General features: G+C 43.8%; 1 protein-coding gene across 5 annotated transcripts in view; it reads right to left on the bottom strand.

Moving 5' to 3' along the window:
• LOC129537710 (nuclear body protein SP140-like protein) overlaps positions 1–18924 on the bottom strand; it is an 81255-nt gene that overhangs the window by 48517 nt on the left and 13814 nt on the right. For 3 of the 5 annotated variants that reach the window (XM_088845004.1, XM_088844996.1, XM_088844995.1), the window contains 9 exons: positions 18413–18572; positions 16902–17070; positions 14570–14653; positions 12280–12363; positions 9272–9340; positions 8172–8243; positions 3644–3727; positions 2584–2664; positions 73–153 (listed from right to left, as the gene is read on the bottom strand). In XM_088845004.1, coding sequence (XP_088701130.1) covers positions 73–153; positions 2584–2664; positions 3644–3727; positions 8172–8243; positions 9272–9340; positions 12280–12363; positions 14570–14653; positions 16902–17070; positions 18413–18572 — 884 coding nt within the window. The remainder of the gene's footprint in view (positions 1–72; positions 154–2583; positions 2665–3643; positions 3728–8171; positions 8244–9271; positions 9341–12279; positions 12364–14569; positions 14654–16901; positions 17071–18412; positions 18573–18924) is intronic. The other 2 variants (XM_088845008.1, XM_088844999.1) reach the window with 1 other exon arrangement.

Below are 18924 nucleotides of genomic sequence, written 5' to 3' on the forward strand. Positions count from 1 at the left end.
AAGAGGGAGACCTTCCTCCCCGCAGACAGAAAAAGATCCAGTTAGTCAAACAGGAGTTGAAATCATGAATACCTTCTCCATCACATATTGGTTGACTGGGCAGCTCCTCTTCTTCTTTGTCAGTCATCTGGGAAGCTTCAGGATCACAGAACACTGAAAAGAAATGAGGAATGGTATAGAGGAATTTATTTCCATGCAGGACTAGAGATACAGATGTACAGAATGGACATGTGGACACAGGGATAGGGAAGGGGGGGGGTTGGACTAATTGGGAGATTAGGATTGACCCGAATATACCACCATGTGTAAAATAGATAGTGGGAAGGTGCTGTAGAGCACAGAGAGCTCAGCTCTGTGATGACCCAGGCTGGTGGGATGGCAAGAGGCTGACATGGAAGGGACGTCAGAGAGGGGATATATGTATATGTAGCTAATTCACCTTATTGTACAACAGAGATTAACACAACGTTGTCAAGTAATTATACTCCACTTTTAAAAAAGAAAAAGGAAATGAGCTGAGCTAGGATATTCAGAGCACAGGTGAGCTGCCCTTTGGGAAAAAGGACATCTGCTCCAAGGACCACACCTGAGATCCAACGAGGCCTGTTCTGCCTCTGTTTCCACTTCCTTCACCTCATTCTCTTGCCCTCTGCTTCTCAGTTTCCTATCAACAGACCTGCCTCTAAACATTTCTGCTTCTGCACTAGGAGAATAATCATGTACAATTATAATTCGATTTTGTGTGCTCTACACCGCCAACATCTATCTTTACGTTTTTCCCCTCAATGATCTTGAACTCTCATTTTTTGCTTATTCTCTCCAGCTCTATTCCTCTAGGTCTCTCAAATCCTATTGTTGTTTAGTCACTAAGTCATGTCCAAGTTTTGTGATCCCATGGGCTAGAGCCCACAGTCTCCTCTGTCCATGTGGTTTTCCAGGCAAGAGTACTGGAGTGGGTTGCCATTTCCTTCTCCAAAAGATCTTTCCAACTCAGAGATCGAACCTACGTCTCCTGAACTGGCAGGTGAATTCTTTACCACTGAGCCACAGGGGAAGCCCCCAAACCCTGTAGCAGGATTATTTCTTGTCTCACTCTCTCTCTCTTAATCTCTCCCACTTCCTACTGACAGTCTCTATTTGAGAAGTGGAAGGCTATCTGGTTCGGGTTCTGTTCTATTGCAATTGAGATGTTGCAGGTCTCCCTTTAGACTCCCATCATATGATGACACTGACTTCCTACAAGTCTCACACAGCCACCACCTGTATTGAGATACTCAGGACACTGGTCTTCACCGTTTCTCCTACTTTGATTTCAAGGGGAAAACAAATATTCTTTTTTCTGTGCTTCTGTATTCTAACTGCTAAGGAAGGATAATAACGGTTTCCCTGGCTAAGAACTAACGTTTTGTGAGGAAATCTCACTTGCCAAAGTACTTTGAAAAAGAATAAAGCACTAGAAGTGAAAGTCACTTGGTTGTGTCTGACTCTTTGTGACCCCACAGACTATACAGTCCATGGAATTCTCTCAGCCAGAATACTGGAGTGGGTAGCCATTCCCTTCTCCAGGGGATCTTCCCAGTCCAGGGATCGAACCCAGGTCTCCACATTGCAGGCAGATTCTTTACCAGCTGAGCCATAAGGGAAGCCCAAGAATATTGGAGTGGTTAGCCTACCCTTTCTCTACCGGATCTTCCTGGTTCAGGAATCGAACCAGAGTCTCCTGCATTCCTGGTGGGTTCTTTACCAACTGAGCTATCAGGGAAACCCAGGAAAGCACTATATAATCCAATAATCTGATGAAGAATATGTGGCAAAAACTGCTTGTGGGTTTAGGGTCATTGGTCTTTCTGACAAGTAGATCTCAAGGACCAAGTTTCTTTGGAAGTCTATCCAAAGTTATAACAATATAATATTACTATTAAACACTAGATAAATTCCTACCTTTTATTCTTTATAGGAAATAAGAGGTGCTGCTACTGCTGCTAAGTCACTTTAGTCATGTCCAACTCTGTGTGACCCCACTGACAGCAGCCCACCAGGCTCCCCTGTCCCTGAGATTCTCCAGGCAAGAACACTGGAGTGGGTTGCCATTTCCTTCTCCAATGTGTGAAAGTGAAGTCGCTCAGTCGTGTCCGACCCTTAGCGACCCCACGGACTGCAGCCTACCAGGCTCCTCCATCCATGGGATTTTCTAGGCAAGAGTACTGGAGTGGCTTGTCATTGCCTTCTCCGAATAAGAGGTGCACAGGAGTTAAAATCACAATATTGAGTCTTTAGTGTAAACAAGCATAAAGACTGTGGAGGAAAAACAGACTCTTTCTTTAGGACTGACCTACTACCACAGAGGACGAGATGACTGGATGGCATCGCTGACTCAACGGACATGAGTTTGACAAGCTGCGGGAGATGGGGAAGGACAGGGAAGCCTGCGTGCTGCGGTCCATGGGGGCGCACAGAGCTGGAGACAACTGAGCGACTAAACAACACCTGCAGCGTGAGGAGAGCGCCAGGACTGTGCTGTTCTGCTCTGAATTCAGACATCTCACACCCTGCAGCTCAGGGCTGACAATACCCTTTCCTTACCTGGCTCACATCTTGGTGGGGAGCTCGGGGCTTCCTCAGGCTCTTCTTCCTCACAGATCACACAACAGGCATTGTTATCCTCTACAGAAAGGAATGAAATCCCTCAGAAGTCTCAGTATACAACCAGGGGAAATCACAGCAAAAAAAAAAAAAAAAACACCTCATGGTGAAGACACAGGAATCTCAGTTCTCTCCTGGGTTGGGCTGTCCCTGTCCCAGACCATCTTGGTTTGCCCTTGGAGTTCCCCTGACCTGCAGGGTAACTCCCTCCCATCATTACCACCGGAGGCTGAGAACCAGCCACCTTCTCTCGCACTCCCTATACATTTAATTCTCTTTCTCCTACTTCCTCTTCCCATTGACTCTGCATATTTTTCTGTCTCTGCGCTTGTTTCCTCTGCCAGTGTCTCTAGATGCTTCTCTTTGTTTGGGTGTGTGCTGTCTCCTCTGATCCTGTCTTTTTTTCTCTCTCTTTCAGCCTTGACACTGCTCTTTATCACCTTTCCCCACCCCATTCTTCCCGCCATCTTCGCATGGACCACAGAGCCAGAGAGCCTCCCCTTATCAGCTCTATTCTAAGAATCCTACACCACCTTTCTAAATCACAAGCCTGTCTGTCATTGACAAAACCTATTTCCATGTTCCTAGGACTTCTGGAAGGCAGCTGAAAGTGATCTCCTTGCCTCAATGGGCAAATTGGATTTTTAAAATTAATTTATTTATTTTGATTGGAGGATAGTTACTTTACAATATCGTGGTGGTTTTTGTCATACATCAACGTGAATTTTATATGCAGCTGAAGTCACCCCGGCACTTCTACTTTGGGACCCCAGTCCCTTTGACACATCCTGCCTCCCTACCTTCTTCAGCCAGGGGCATGCTCCCCACTCAGCTTAGTTCACCTTTACCCTTAGTCTTTCTCAGTTTGGGGGAAAAAGAGAGAAACTGACACAATTCCATGTGTACGGATGTGACTTGAAGAAGAGAATGGCAAGATGAGAAACATGGAGAATTTTTTTTTCCATTTATTGAAGCAGTTAGGAATTTAAATCATAATTACCTTCTCCCTCTGCTGGTCGTAGGCTGAGCACCTCCTCAGGTTCTCCTTCACGAAGCACTTGGGGAGCTTTGGGATCATGGGTCACTGCGGAGAAACAACGGCATGATGGACGTGGAGGACGATCAGAGACAGACCTCAGCGCACTCGTGCCGACACGATGGGACAGTGACATGTCTGCTCCAAGCACTGGTCTGAGAGCCACACTGTCTCCTGTTTCTTGGCCATCTGCTTGCACCTCTTCTCCTTCTGTCTCCCTGTCAGCGTCCCACCCACAGTTCCACAACCACACAGCTCTGTCTCCTAGCTGTGCATCCATTTGATTGTTTGGGCTTCTCTCCTCATCTCTTGTTTTCAGGCCTTGAGCTTTTGTTTGTTTGTTTGTTTTTCGGCGATAGTGTATCTCTTTTCCCCAGTATCCTTTCTACTTCTCTTCAAGCACAAATGATTGGGTCCATCTCTATCCTCCCCATCTCTCAGTGGTTTCCTTTCCCTCCCCACCGATATAAATTGTTCCTTAACTAAAATTTTCTCCTGGACCTGAGTTCACTCCTTTAAGAACCTGCAGAACTCCTTGGGCTTCCTCTTCCTCTTCTGACCACGCGACCCCACTCTGACTGCCAGCTGGCTTCTCACACCGCTGCCCTCAGGGACACACCCAGGATGCTGGTGACCACTCTTCAGATTCTACCTTGCCCTTGCAAAAATAACCTCCATGCCTTCTTGTGCTTTATTTCCCCAGCCATAAAATAGAGGTTATGACAATTTGCATGCCTGTGTCTTACTGTTTCATGAAGGCGAGAGGAGGGCTTGCACAATCCAGTAATCTAACGGAGGCCCTAAGGGACCGTGCACACTTTGTCTGCCAACCTTGTTCTCTTTTTCATTCCCGGTCTTTCTGCAACCCTCTGCCTCTTCTATTCCTGCCTCAGTATCGTGCTGTTGGAACCCCTTGGTACTGCTCTTTGTCCTGATTTGTTTCTTTTCTCATGTCTGTTTCCACCTGCCTTTTCTCCCCCTTCCTTCCTTGAGGCTCACCTGTAGGTCCTCGCCCCATTGCTCAGACTGTTATTTTCTAGAACTAGGGATCAGAGAAGGTATCTCTGAGATGGTCTATAATTTCCATGTTAGTGAGCAGAATGGAGAGTGGAATCGATGAAGAAAACTGTTCCCAGAATAGGACTAAGTGTGTACAAAGGCTCAAACGAGAAAAATTCATCAAAATTAAAAGGGCTGCAAAGTTTTACATGAACTTTAGAATCATTGCCAGAGAGGCACGCAAGAGGCTGGAGCCATGGGAAGAAAAATAAGGGAAAGATTTAATCCTTATGATGACAGGAATTATTGATTTAAGGTAGGCAAGTGAGATAAGCCAACTTGCCTTTTCAAAGGGTCATCTAGGTGAGTTGAAGAGAATGGATGTGGTGGAAGGATGATTGGGGGAAGCGGTCATGTATGGATGTGAGAGTTGGACTGTGAAGAAAGCTGATCGCTGAAGAATTGATGCTTTTGAACTGTGGTGTTGGAGAAGACTCTTGAGAGTCCCTTGGACTGCAAGGAGATCCAACCAGTCCATTCTAAAGGAGATCAGTCCTGGGTGTTCATCGGAAGGACTGATGCTAAAGCTGAATACTTTGGCCACCTCATGCGATGAGTTGACTCACTGGAAAAGACTCTGATGTTGGGAAGGATTGGGGGCGGGAGGAGAAGGGGACAACAGAGAATGAGATGGCTGGATGGCATCACCGACTCGATGGACATGAGTTTGGGTAAACTCCGGGAGTTGGTGATGGACAGGGAGGCCTGGCGTGCTGTGATTCATGGGGTCGCGGAGAGTCGGACACGACTGAGCCACTGAACTGAACTGAACTGATTCTAATCCGTGTGGTGTGAGAACCTCATTGTAGTTTTGATTTGCGTTTCTCTCTTTGTGACCCCATGGATTGTAGCCCAACAGGCTCTTCGGTCCACAGGACTTTCCAGGCATGAATACTGGAGTGGGTTGCCGTTTCCTTCCCCAGGGGATCTTCCTGACCCAGGGATCGAACCCAGGTCTCCTGCATTGTAGGCAGACGCTTTACCGTGTAGCCACCAGGGAAGCCCGATAATTAGTTATGTTGAGCACTTTTTCATGTGTTTTTTTGGCTATCTATGTGTTTCCTTTGGATAAGTGTCTATTTATATCTTCCGCCTATTTTATCATTGGGCTGTTTATGCTTTTGATATTGAGTTGCATCAACTGTTTGTATATTTTGAAGATAAATCCTTTGTCATTTGCTTCTTTTGCAAATATGTTCTCCCATTCTGAGGGTTGTCTTTTTGTTTTGTTTATGGTATCCTTTGGTACACAAATACTTTTATGTTTACTTAGGGCCCATCTGTTAATTTGTTAATTAATTTCTATTAACTGGAGGATAATTACTATACAATATTGTGATTTTTTTGCCAGACATCAACATAAATCAGCCACAGGCATAAATGTAGCCCCGCATCCTAACCCTCTCCCACCTTCCTCCAGCCTGTCCCTCTGGGTTGTCTCAGAGTACCGGCTTTCGGTGCCCTGCTTCACGCATCAAACTCGCATCGGTCATCTATTTTACATACGGTAATGTACACATTTACTTTTGTTTTTAATTTTCATTACTCTAGGAAATGGATTGAGAAAGATCTTGCTGGGTTTATGTCACAGAGTGTTCTGCCTATGTTTTCCTCTAAGAGTTTCACAGGATCTGGCCTTACATTTCGGTCTTTAATCCGTCCCCGTTTATTCTTTCATTCACCTCCTCTTTGTCTCTGCTATTCTTCCGTCCGTCCGTCCGTTCAGTCGCTCAGTCGTGTCCGACTCTTCGCGACCCCGTGGATTGTAGCCTACCAGGCTTCTCCGTCCATGGGATTCTCCAGGCAAGAATACTGGAGTGGGTTACCATCTCCTTCTCCAGGGGATCTTCCCGACTCAGGGATTGAACTTGGGTCTCCCGCATTGGAGGCAGACGCTTTAACCTCTGAGCCACCAGGGAAGCCATTAATCCCATGCAATCCTGGAAAGCAAGTTTATAATGACTGCTCTCCTCTAAACTCCAATTTGGTAGTATTTAGATTTCATATGTGCGTGCGTGCATGCATGTGTGTTTAGTTGCTCAGTCACATCTGACTCTTTGCACCCCCTTGGATTGTAGCTTGCCAGACTCTTCTTTCCACGGAATTTTCCAGGCAAGAATATTGGAGCGGGTTGCCCTTTCCTCAACCGGGGGTCTTCCCGACCCAGGGATTGAACCCATGGCTTCTGTGGCTCCTGTGTTGCCAGGCAGGTTCTTTACCACTGAACCACCCAGGAAGCCTTAGATTCCACATACTTATAAATAAAATTAGACCTACTTAGGCAACTCCACAGAGAAGGAAATGGCACCCCACTCCAGTACTCTTACCTGGAAACTCCCATGAACAGAGGAGCCTGGTAGGCTGCAGTCCATGGGGTCGCTAAGGGTCGGACACGACTGAGCGACTGCACTTTCACTTTTCACTCTCATGCATCGGAGAAGGAAATGGCAACCCACTCCAGTGTTCTTGCCTGGAGAATCCCAGGGATGGGAGAGCCTGTTGGGCTGCCGTCTATGGGGTCTCACAGAGTCGGACACGACTGAAATGACTTAGCAACAGCAGCAGGCAACTCCATGTGGTGCCCTCAATCTACATTTTTATTATTCTGTGCCCTTAAATGCTCCACCCAGAAACTCCTCCATTAAGGCTGTTAGCCCCTCTTTCCCCCCTGCCTCCCTTACATGGAAGAAAGCAATCAGAGGCTGAGTAAACAGGTGTATCTGTGTTTGGAGGAAGGAGGAACACGTTCCTTGCATACAGACATGTAAACAAATCAATGAGATCCTTGGTTACTTAATTCAGTTCAGTTCAGTTCAATTGCTCAGTCATGTCTGAGTCTTTGCGATCCCATGAACTGCCCCACGCCAGGCCTTCCTGTCCATCACCAACTCCCCGAGTTTACCCAAACTCATGTCCATTGAGTCAGTGATGCCATCCAACCACCTCATCCTCTGTCGTCTCCTTCTCCTCCTGCCTTCCATCTTTCCTAGCATCAGGGTCTTTTCAAATGAGTCAGCTCTTTGCATGAGGTGGCCAAAGTATTGGAGTTTTTCAGCTTTAGCATCAGTCCTTCCAATGAACACCCAGGACTGATCTCCTTTAGGAGGGACTGGTTGGATCTCCTTGCAGTCCAAGGGATTCTCAAGAGTCTTCTCCAACATCACAGTTCAAAAGCATCAATTCTTCCATGCTCAGAGTCCAACTCTCACATCTATACATAACTACTGGAAAAACTATAGCCTTGACTAGATGGACCTTTGTTGGCAAAGTAATGTCTCTGCTTTTTAATATGCCATCTAGGTTGGTCATAACTTTCCTTCCAAGGAGTAAGCGTCTTTTAATTTCATGGCTGCAATCACCATCTGCAGTGATTCTGGAGCCCCCTCAAATAAAGTCAGCCACTATTTCCACTGTTTCCCAGCTCCCCTTTTACCTGGTTGCAGTTTGGGCATCTCTTCAGAATTGCCTTTGCTGGTCCTTTGGAGAGATTTGTGCTTAGAGGAAACTGGAGAGAAACACAGAAAAAACCAACCCAACATTGTGATGGGGGAACAGACCATGGGTGATGCTGAATTCTGACGTCCAGTGCTTGGGGAAGCTTCTCCTTGGGAAAACAATACTGTTGTTCCAAGGACTTCACTTAAGGCCCACCGGAGCCTTGCTCTGCCTGTTTTCCTTCTCTTTAGCCCCGTCACCATTCTCCTCATTTTTCTGTCCTCACACATGGTCGTTTCTGTGCCATGAAGGATCACACACCTCCTTTACCCTCTGCGCTTTTTCTTCTTTGCCCTTCCACATTCTTTATCAGTTTTCCTACTCCTGACAGGTTTTCTTTCTTTTTAGCTGCCCTGACTCTCTGCCAGCCCCACACAATAGTCACCATTGTGAGTCATTGAGGATGCCGTTTCCCTAGCTTGTTTAACTTGTTTTGAACTGCTAAAAGACTCTTACACACTTCAGTGCTTCTATTTCTTTACCTGTACAATAAGAATAAGTAACAATCTATCTGTTTACACCCATAACTTTGTGGAGATAAGAATGATACCTTGTTTGCCAAGATTCTTTGAAAAATAATAGTCACATAATAAATATTATTATTGGTTGACAAAAATTGTACTTTAAACTTGGAAGCAATTGATCTGGAGGACATGTTTCTTTGGGGGGGGTTTCCAAAGTTAGCATTATAAGCAAACAAAATATATAAGCAAACAACATACAACAAAATAATAGCATTATAAGCAAACAACATATAACAAAATAATAGCATTAGAAGCAAACAGAAAAATACTGAGGTTCTATTCTCTAGAGAAGATAAAGGGTGGGTAGTTATTAATGCAAGTTTTTACTATTCATAGCTATGAGAGGCATCCCTTTTCTCCAGCATATTGCTGTTTGTCATGTTATTTATGCTGTTATGGACTCATGGGATTCCAGGACACTCTAGATCTTTTGACTGTGGAGTACACTCAATAAACACCTGTTGTGAATTCAGCCACCTCACATCCTCAGCTGGCAGTTCCTCCCCATCCTTACCTGGCACACATCTTGGTGAGAAGCTCAAGGCTTCCTGGGGCCATTCTTCATCCCAGGCATTGCTGTTCTCTGCAGAAAAGATTGTGATCCCACAGGCATTTCAATTTATGACCAAGGAAGAAACACAGCAAGAAAATAACTGGAAAATCAAGAAAGGGTGAGAAACTGGAAAGCCCTGCTCCCCAAAACAACCTGCCATGCCATGCCATATTGCACTCAAGTCATGTCCAGCTCTTTTGCAACCCCATGGACTATAGCAAACCAGGCTCCTCTGTCCATGAAATTTTCCAGGGAAGAATACTGGAGCGGGTTGCCATTCCCTTCTCCAGGGGATTCCCGACCCAAGAATTGAACCAGTGTCTCTTGTGCTTCCTGCATTGGCAGACATATTATCTAACCACTCCACCACCTGAGAAGAAAATAACCTGATCTGAAGGTTAACTTTGCTTCACCAGGTTTCACTAAGGGATGAGGAATTCACCCACTGTGGGACAATCTTCCTTTCTTTATACTGCATTTTCTTTTTGTTTCTTCCCTTTCCATTGATTCTGTGTGTTTTATCCATCTCTGCCTCTGTTTCTTCCTGCTGGTGTCTCTTGGACTGTCTCTTTCTCTTTTCCTGCAGCTTTTTCCCTTGTTTCTCTGATGCTGCTCCTTCTCTCCTATTCTTTGTCTCTCAACTGTTTTCTCCTAATTTTCTCTAGAAAAATGTCCCTGAGATAGTATATTTTAAGTAGGCTTTAGCCAGAATGAGGCAGTTAAGTGGAACCGCGAAAACAGTGGAACGTGAAAACAGTTCTTAGTAAGGTAGAAAATATATGAAAAGGCTCAGATATGAAAGAGAGATTTAACAAGCAAAATTATTATGGGCATAAGTCAGAGAAAGACAAATATCATATGATATGGCTTATACGTGGATCTAAAAAAAATAATACCAATGAACTTATTTACAAAACAGACTCACAGACATAGAAAACAAACTTATGGTTACAAAGGGGCTATGGGGGAGGGATAAATTAGGAGTTTGGGATTAATATATACACTTTATTATATATCAAATAGTTAACAAGGACCTACTGTATAGCACAGGGAACCAAAACTGAATATCTTGTAATAATGTATAATTAAAGAACATGTAAAAAAGAATATATATATATATATATGGGCTTCCCTAGTGGATCAGTGGTAAAGAATCTGCCTGCAGTGCAGGAGACACAGGAGACCCAGGTTTGATCTCTGAGTCGGAAAGATTCCCTAGAGGAGAAAATGGCAACCCACTCCAGTATTCTTGCCTGGAAAATCCCATGGACAGAGGAACCTGGTGGGCTACAGTCCATGGGGTCGCAGGAGTCAGACACAGCTGAGAGACTGAACACACACATAGATATGTATATCTGAATCAGCAAAGTGATTGGCTGAAACTAACTCAACATTGTAAATCAACTATATTTCCATAAAAAAATTTTTAATGAAAAAAATACAAATTTAAAAAATAAAATTACTGGGGGAAAAAAGTTTATCCTATATTGAATTAACAGTGTAAGAGGCAGGTGATGAGGCTGGGAAAATAGACCTGGGGCTCACCTTGGGTGATCGCGGATGCCACTCAGAGGAACATGTATTTAATCCTTAGTGTATTAAGAAAGTATATAGGAACACAATCTAATTTTCATTTCCAAATGTCCCGTGTGGTTGAAGGAAAAATGACACATTTGATGGGAGTAAGGTTAGAGGAAAGTTATGAGTAGAGCCTCTTTTGAGAACCATGATAGGGATCTGGATTTGAGACTTGAGGGTGTGACAGATTGGACAGGTGTGAGGTATTCTGGAAGAGAGATGACTATGCTGGATCAGTAACGGGCATGTATTTGAGAGCAAGAGGAGTCCTGGAGACGCCTAGACTTCCAACATGAAAACCCATGAGACAATAGTGACCTGTCACTGAGACGTGAATGCTGAAGAGGAGTTAGATCTAGCTTGAGCAATGAAGAAGCTACTTTCAGTCCCGAAGTGCCAAGTTTAAGGTTCTTGAAAGAACTCAAGTGCCGATGTCTAGCAGACCATGGTCTTTGAGTCCATGGATAAATACACTCTGAAGACAATCTAGGGTGGTGATTTAGTCTTAGGAATCATTGGAATATTCGGGGAGAGGGCTTTTTCAATCTGAGTATTTTACAAGTGCCACTTCGATGATTAAGGACAGTTTGATCTGAAAACTCATAGCAGATGTTGCCAACCCTTGTGTCCAAAGTTGCTTATACCCAGCGCTCTTACCTCGAGCCTGCAATGTCCTGATCTGTTCCTCTCTCTCTTATCCTCCTTTCACTCAACCTGTTTTCCATCCATTCTCCCACTGTTTCTCTACACAGTTGCCTGTGTACTTCTCACTGACTTTTCCCAATTCTTAGCATTGATATTTTCCTCTTGCTCTTTCTCTTTCCATACTTTTGGCTCTCAACTTTTGCCTCAGATTCTTTGGAGATTTTTCAGTTTGTCTCTCCTCTGCTGTGTCTTCCACTCGTTCCCCTTCCGTTTCGGTTCCTCCCACTTTACCTTGACCTCTGTCTCTCAATGCTACTCAACTTCTGTCTTCCTGCGTGATTTCATCCTCCAAGTTCTGCCCTCTCATCATCTCCAAAACTCTCCTCTTAGACTCTGGTTACAGTCCCAGGGACCTCCAGCTGGCCAGCTCTCCCACGTGAACCTGACATGGCATGAACTTCCCCATTCTCATAACTATTCTGTGAACCTAACTGAAAAGTATCTCCTATCTCAACCTGGAAGGGTAGGATTTTATGTTCATTTTGGAAAACTGGATCCATTCCTGTAACTGGTCACATATTTACACCTTATATACTTTTTTCATTTTCTCTTTTTATATTCCGTATCAACGGATGCTTGTGGGATCTGACAGAGGCTTAGGATAGGAGATAGAAGGTAGGCTTTGCTTCCATGAAGACAAGAAAACAAAGATTTAATACAGAATTGACAAATTAAATGATAGTTACCTTGCCTATTATATGGCAGTAGTCTGGGCATACCTTCAAATCCTCTTACACTGTTCGTTTGGAGAGGTGAGTGTTCCAAGGACACTAAAGAGAGTGACAAGGAAATGACAGAACTCAGGCAGCATCCGGAGAAGAGACTTGTCTGTAGGGGTGCTCACAGCAATATGATCACACAGCATGTCCTTCTATAACTGGCTTCTTTTTCTCAACATAATGTTTCTGAGATTCATCCTTGTGGTTACATATATCAGTAGTTCATTCCTTATATTGCTGAATAATATTGCATTTAATAAATATATCACAGTTTATTTCCTCTCTTACTGATGAAAATTTGAATCGGTTCCAGATTTTAGGTATTAGGAATAAAGCTACAATAACACTGTTGTACAAATGTTTGTATGAACAGATGCTTTCATTCCTTATGAAAATATACTTAGGAGTGGAACTGCTAGGTGGTGGGTTATGTTTAACTTTATAACAGACTGATAAACAGTTTTTCAAGGTGGTTATATCACTTTATATTCAAACAAGCGACATACATAAAGGAGTTCTAGTTGCTCCATAGGTCCCACCAGCATTTGGTGTTGTCAGTATTTTTAACTTTAGCAATTCTAATAACCAAATGGTAGCCTGTTGTGGCTTTCCCCAGTGACTAATGTTCACTTCACTTATGTCCTTATTGGCCATTTTATATCTTCTGAGTGAAATGTCTCTTCAAGACTGCTGTCACTTTTTAAAATTGGTGGTGTGTTTTTTTATTATTCATTCATAGGAATTCTTTATACATTCTCCATCATTCTATGCAATGAACCTTTTACTTTTTACTAATAACTGTTACTAATCCTTCCAACACCCATTCTCATTTCCACTATTCCCAGTAGTATATGAATCTCTAAATATATTTTTTACATACTTTGTACTTTTTAATGTACATTTTATACTTTTAGCAATTGGTCTTCATTCAAAAGAATAAGTATTATTATTAAATACATCCAAATGTTACATAAATGTATTAATACATGTCTAAAATATGTAATCTTTGAGGTATAAATACAAATTAAAGATACATATTCATGGTATTCAGCAAAGCCATTCTGTGGTTTTTTCTTACATTGGTCATTTCCAAGGGGAAAAAAAAAAAAACATTTAACAAATAATTAAATTTACTGTTGATCATTTGGCTTAAGGATGGAGACAGTTTTCCTGGGTTTCAAGGGAGTTTCACTCACTAAACCTCTAGCTACCTTCACACCTCAGCTTCTTCTCCTGAAAAATGGGAGTAACAAAACCCTTATGACAGGATTGTTATGAGAATTAAGTGAGATGCTCCTGATAAAGGAATATCTGAATTACAGTAACTTAGAAATCATAATTTTCAATTAATGTCTTAGATTGAATAATTATTAGCAATAATATGAATGAAATGATTAAAAAGTTAGAAACTGTGCATACTGGTTACAAAATTACATATTGCATACCTGAGCATTAAACAAGCTGATCCATGTCAATTGCTGACCTTGTATCTACTGGTTGGTGGGTGCTGTGTGTTGTAACTGTTGTCAGAAATTTATTACTGCCCTTGGTTCTCTTCTTCCCCTTCTACTCCTTCCCTTTTCCTTTTCTTCTTTTCTACAAAACACTGTTTCCTCCACATGTTCTTCTGCACGCAATTGCTTCTTCCCCTCTTCCTCTCATTATTACGAGCGGACTTGACAACAGTTCCTTCCTTTGACGCATCAAAGGCTCCCTCTTCGGACTTCTGTCTCTGTATGTTACACGCTCGGTTGTGTCTGACTCTTTGCAACCCCGTGGACTGTAGCCCCCCAGTCTCCTCTGTCCATGGGATTTTCCGGGCCAGATAAATGGAGTGGGTTGCCATTTCCTCCTCCAGGGGATCTTGCCGACCCTGGGATCAAACCTGGGTCTCCGGCATTGGCAAGCGGATTCTTTACCATCTGAGCCACCAGAGAAGTCCAAATGATACCAAACCCTTATCCTTTCCCAGATCCACTGAATTCCTAACTCATAGTTCCTGCTATCAGTTCTTCCCCTTAATTCTGTCTCACTGTCACAGTGGGACCTCTCTCAGATTTATGTTCTGCCTTCTCAGTTGTCACAGCTGCCTGGTAATATTCTTGGATTCCAGATCTGGTTGCTTAACTGGGGCCCATACACACACTGCTGCTTTGGTTTCCCCATCTCCTGTTGCACCAAAAGCCCAATCCCCTGACCTCTAATCTCCTTCTTTCTTAGCAGATGAGAAAACAAGCTTCTGTCAAGTCAGAATTACCTTGTTCACGGTTTAACTGTGAATTGAGCATCTCCTTTGTCTCTCCTTCATCAGTGGCTTGGTAATAGAAGTTGTCACGAATCACTGAGAAGAGAAAGGAGAGACAAGCAGAGATCTCAGATGGGGAGCAGGAATTGCATCTCACAGCTATGCACTCAGGCACATCCTTGACTCCCACAGTTCAGGGAAAGCCTTCCAGCTCTCAGGGAACCCTGGGCTTCAGAGGGTCTCTTAAGTCCTGTGAGACTTGATGTTGCCCCTGTAATCTTACAGCTGTTCTACACTGAACACATCTCTCAAGGTTAAAAAAGAACAGACAGTGGAAAGTTGTAAACAGTGGTCAACCCCCTTTCCAAATGATCAGGAAACGATGAAAGCCAATTTAAAATAAATAATAAATGTGGAACGTGCTTTGTAAATTCTACGTGCAGCTAAGACTAGGGAAGAAGCAGAAGGATTTCTTCAAGAGAAAGGTAATGTTTCTAAAGAAATAGACCTATGTTATAGAAGAAGAGCCCCACCGTCTTTAGAAGACGAAGATTTTAAAAAGAAAGAAAGGAAGGAAGGAAAGAAGGGAGGGAGGGAAGAAGGATGGAAGGAAAAAGGTCTTGGGCCAGGGAAGAAGATCTGGTTATAGAGACATGACAGTGAAGAGAAACTCATTTCCCTGGGGTGGGGTGGGTGGGGAGAGACCCAGGAAACAGGGAAAGACACTGTCTGAAAGGCACAGACAGGAAGTGACTATTTTATGAGTGGCACAAACAAGAAGTAAATATTGCCGTAGCTGCACCAGTGACCCAGGAGGTGGTAACAAGCACGAAAAACCAGAAGGCACCACTACATCAAAACTGCATTTCAAGGTAACTCAGCACACATAGTTGGAAAAGCAAGACTCATAAGATATGAGGAAAAAACACTCAAGAAATAGAGAAAGATGCTGACAGAAGATCTTGCTAGAAGGATGGATGGCAGGAACACACCTCCTGGGGAGGGGTGGCAATACCCACTGAGGGTTCAGGGCAGTAAGAGATGCTTTTTCCATCTCCAGGACACCTTGACTTCATGCCCAGGCCAACTTTGGAAGAGGACATGGGGGGAAATGCTGTGTGGGTGAGAGGTTTTAGAAAAGTAAGGAGGCTCCAGAAGCAGGCATTTCAGGGATGGGGATGGGGGCGTTTCTCTGACCCTTCCTACCAGCATCCTGGCTCCAGGCTGCTGACCCTAAGTTCCTGTGGACAGCTGGGCCTGGAAGGTACCCGCAACAACCTCCTCTGGGGCAGGTGGGCAGCTGCATTAGACCAGGAGGTGGGCAGGGGCAAGCCTGATGGGTAGGACCTCTCAGCACAGGAAGCCCCAGAAACTAACACACGTGATGTGGGTGCTGGGGTCCAGGGAGGAGAATCCTTACAGTATTGGGAGAGGATCAGAGCCCCTGAGACGTGGGCAGTAAAGGTGACCACCTTTCCCTTCCTACCCATGGCCTGGGGACACCATGGTCACAAACATAGTATTGACTTGAAATTTGTGGCTTTTCTTTATTTCTCTTTTGGACTTCAATGTAGCATTGTGGAAATGAGATAGCTCTTATTTTACAAGACATAATTTTCACAAATAAACACATCCCATCCTTCACACTGACTTCTTTTACTTTTTCTCTGCTCAAAAATCTTATATTACTTCTTTATTTCTCAAATAATTAATTTCAAGTTCCTTGGCACAGGATGTCCAGCCTTCAAAAATCCCCTCCAAGTCCCCTTTCCAGAAGGGGCTTCCAAAACCTCCCACCCATGCTCCCTTTTGTAGCCACGTGGTTCTGCAAGTCTACTCTTCCTTTTTCCTGATATAGCTTTCCCATGCTGCCCCCCCCTCCCCCCCCGCCAATGCTTGGGTAGGTACTGGCCTTCTCCTGCAAGTTCTCCACTCTGTTAGGGGAAGTAAGTTGGCACGCAACTGCACCGAATGACATGTTTTTTCCTACAAAGAAAATCTTTTCATCTTTGAGCGTGTCTGCAAGTATTAGGGAAGGCTCCCTCCTTTCCAACAAAAGGGCATAATTCATGCCTTCCTCCAAAAAAGTAGAGACTCAAATCCTATGCTTCTCAGCTTCAAATATAGATCCTGGCTGAGCAATCATTTGCAGCATTACTGGGTTAAGGTGTCACCCCTATTACGTGTAAGCTCCATCGAGACACAGATTATGTGTGTTTTCTTTCCCATTTTACCTGCCATTAGGTAGTCACTCAGTAAAATAACTTTCAAACATATGAAAAGAGAATGAATCAGTGAATGAAGAGGACTTGAGCCCCCAAAAGTTGTTGAAAGCTCTAATTACCATTTTGGAAGCTATTGCAAATCTGAAGTAAATCAGGATAGGCCTTCAGGTTAACCTTGCTGAACAGGGCTTCCAGAACCGGCTTGTCAAATTTCTTCTCCAGCTCACTGAGAACTTCATACATCACTCTTTCCACTGGGACCAGATTTCTACAAGCTTCTTGAAAATGCTTAAAAAATATTGAATGGAGAATTATGTAGATTTGAGTGTATAGGTTATCGGAGCCTCAGATCAGAAATAAACAAATTTGTTCCCTGGCGAAGTGTTAGAATGTTACATATATTTGGACTGGTTTCCTGATAACTCAGTTGGTAAAGAATTTGCCTGCAATGCAGGAGACCCTGGTTCAATTCCTAGGTTGGGAAGATCCCCTGGAGAAGGAAACAGCAACCCACTCCAGTATTCTTGCCTGGAGAATCTCATGGACAGAGGACCATGGCGGGCTACAGTCCACAGGGTTGCAAGAGCCGGACACATCTTAGCAACTAAACCACCACCACCATCACCCACTCCTGTATTCTCGGGCTTCCCTTGTAGTTCAGCTGGTAAAGAATCCGCCTAAAATGCAGGAGACCTGGGTTCAATCTGTGGGTTGAGATGATCCCCTGGAGAAGGGAACAGCTACCCAGTCCAATATTCTGGCCTGGAGAACTGCATGGAATAGTCCACAGGGTCACAAAGAGTCGGACACCACTGAGCAACTTTCACTTTCACTACATATATTTGGGTGACATCTAAAATATCCTCCATTGTAAAAATAGACTCTTATTCTGTTAACCTGCCTCTCTGACACTGATGTCCATTTAAGAGAGCAATTCTGTAGAATAAAAATAAGTTCAAAGTTGAATGTGGTGTGGGGACTTTAAGAGCCTGGGCAGGATGCTTCAGGATTGGTCCTTACTGGAATTGAGTGGTCATTTTGTTGACCAGACAATAATCACTGCCCTCGCTTCCATGAAACCTGGCAACCCCTCTCCACTCCTATGAACATGGCCAAAGGGCAAAGAAAATTCACAAAGACAAAACGATGACTTGTCCCCAGATTCCCAGGAAGGCCCACAGTGCATTCTGCATCCAGATATGTCTAAAGAACAACAAACAGTTTGGAGACAGCAGCAAGCACCTTGTTCCGAATTCATCCTAACGTGGCACAACTTCCCTGTGAGTTCGTTCACCTCAGATTCAAGTGTGTAAATGAAGACGGCTTTGTGATGAAGTGTTGCCCAACTCGCTTATTCAATTTTGTTACTACTGTTACATTGTGTCAGTGGATCTAAGACACTCCCACCTGCGTCATTCCCATTTCCCAGTGCTGTCACATTTCCATCACCATGGCCCTCTCCCATTTATGACGGAAGAAGGAATACTGTCTGTGGTGCTGCTCCTATCCCCTCCTAACAGGGTGGCGGAGGTCCCTGTTCAGAGGAGGCCCTTTTGCCTGTCCATCGCATTTTAAATCTGGCAGAATACAGTGTGGGGCTGGTTATCAAGAGGGAATTCCCCTCACTTACCTCATACATCGTCTCAGAGATGAAGCCCCGATCTCGCAGGCCCATGAGGAAAGGAAATGGCTTTGGTATGGCATTTGCGATCTCCACCTTATTTTCTTTGAAGAGCCTGAATATGAACTCGTAGCAGAGCTGCTCCTCCGGGTTCTCCCCTGTGATCATTCTGAGAAACAAAGCCATGATACGAAAGTAGACCCTGGGTTTCCAAGAGATGGAGGCTAGATTTTCTTTTCTTTTTTTTATAGCTTCTGAATGCTTTTATACATGAAATGATATAATGACTATTCTTTTCCCTACATGAATATTTACCGCATATTTTTATACAATTTTTAAAGGTTACATTCTATTTACAGTTATGACAAAATACTATCAATAATTCCCCATGTTGCACAATACATCATTGTTATGTTACACGCAATAGTTTGTATCTCCCAATCTTCCACTCTAAATTCCCTCTCCACTGGTAATCACTAGTTTGATTTCTAAATCTGTGAATCTGCTTCTTCTTTGTTATA

This window comes from Moschus berezovskii, chromosome 2 (genome assembly GCF_049115385.1).
Source record: "Moschus berezovskii isolate FMDL1 chromosome 2, NW_MosBer_1.0, whole genome shotgun sequence".
Lineage (NCBI taxonomy): Eukaryota > Metazoa > Chordata > Mammalia > Artiodactyla > Moschidae > Moschus > Moschus berezovskii.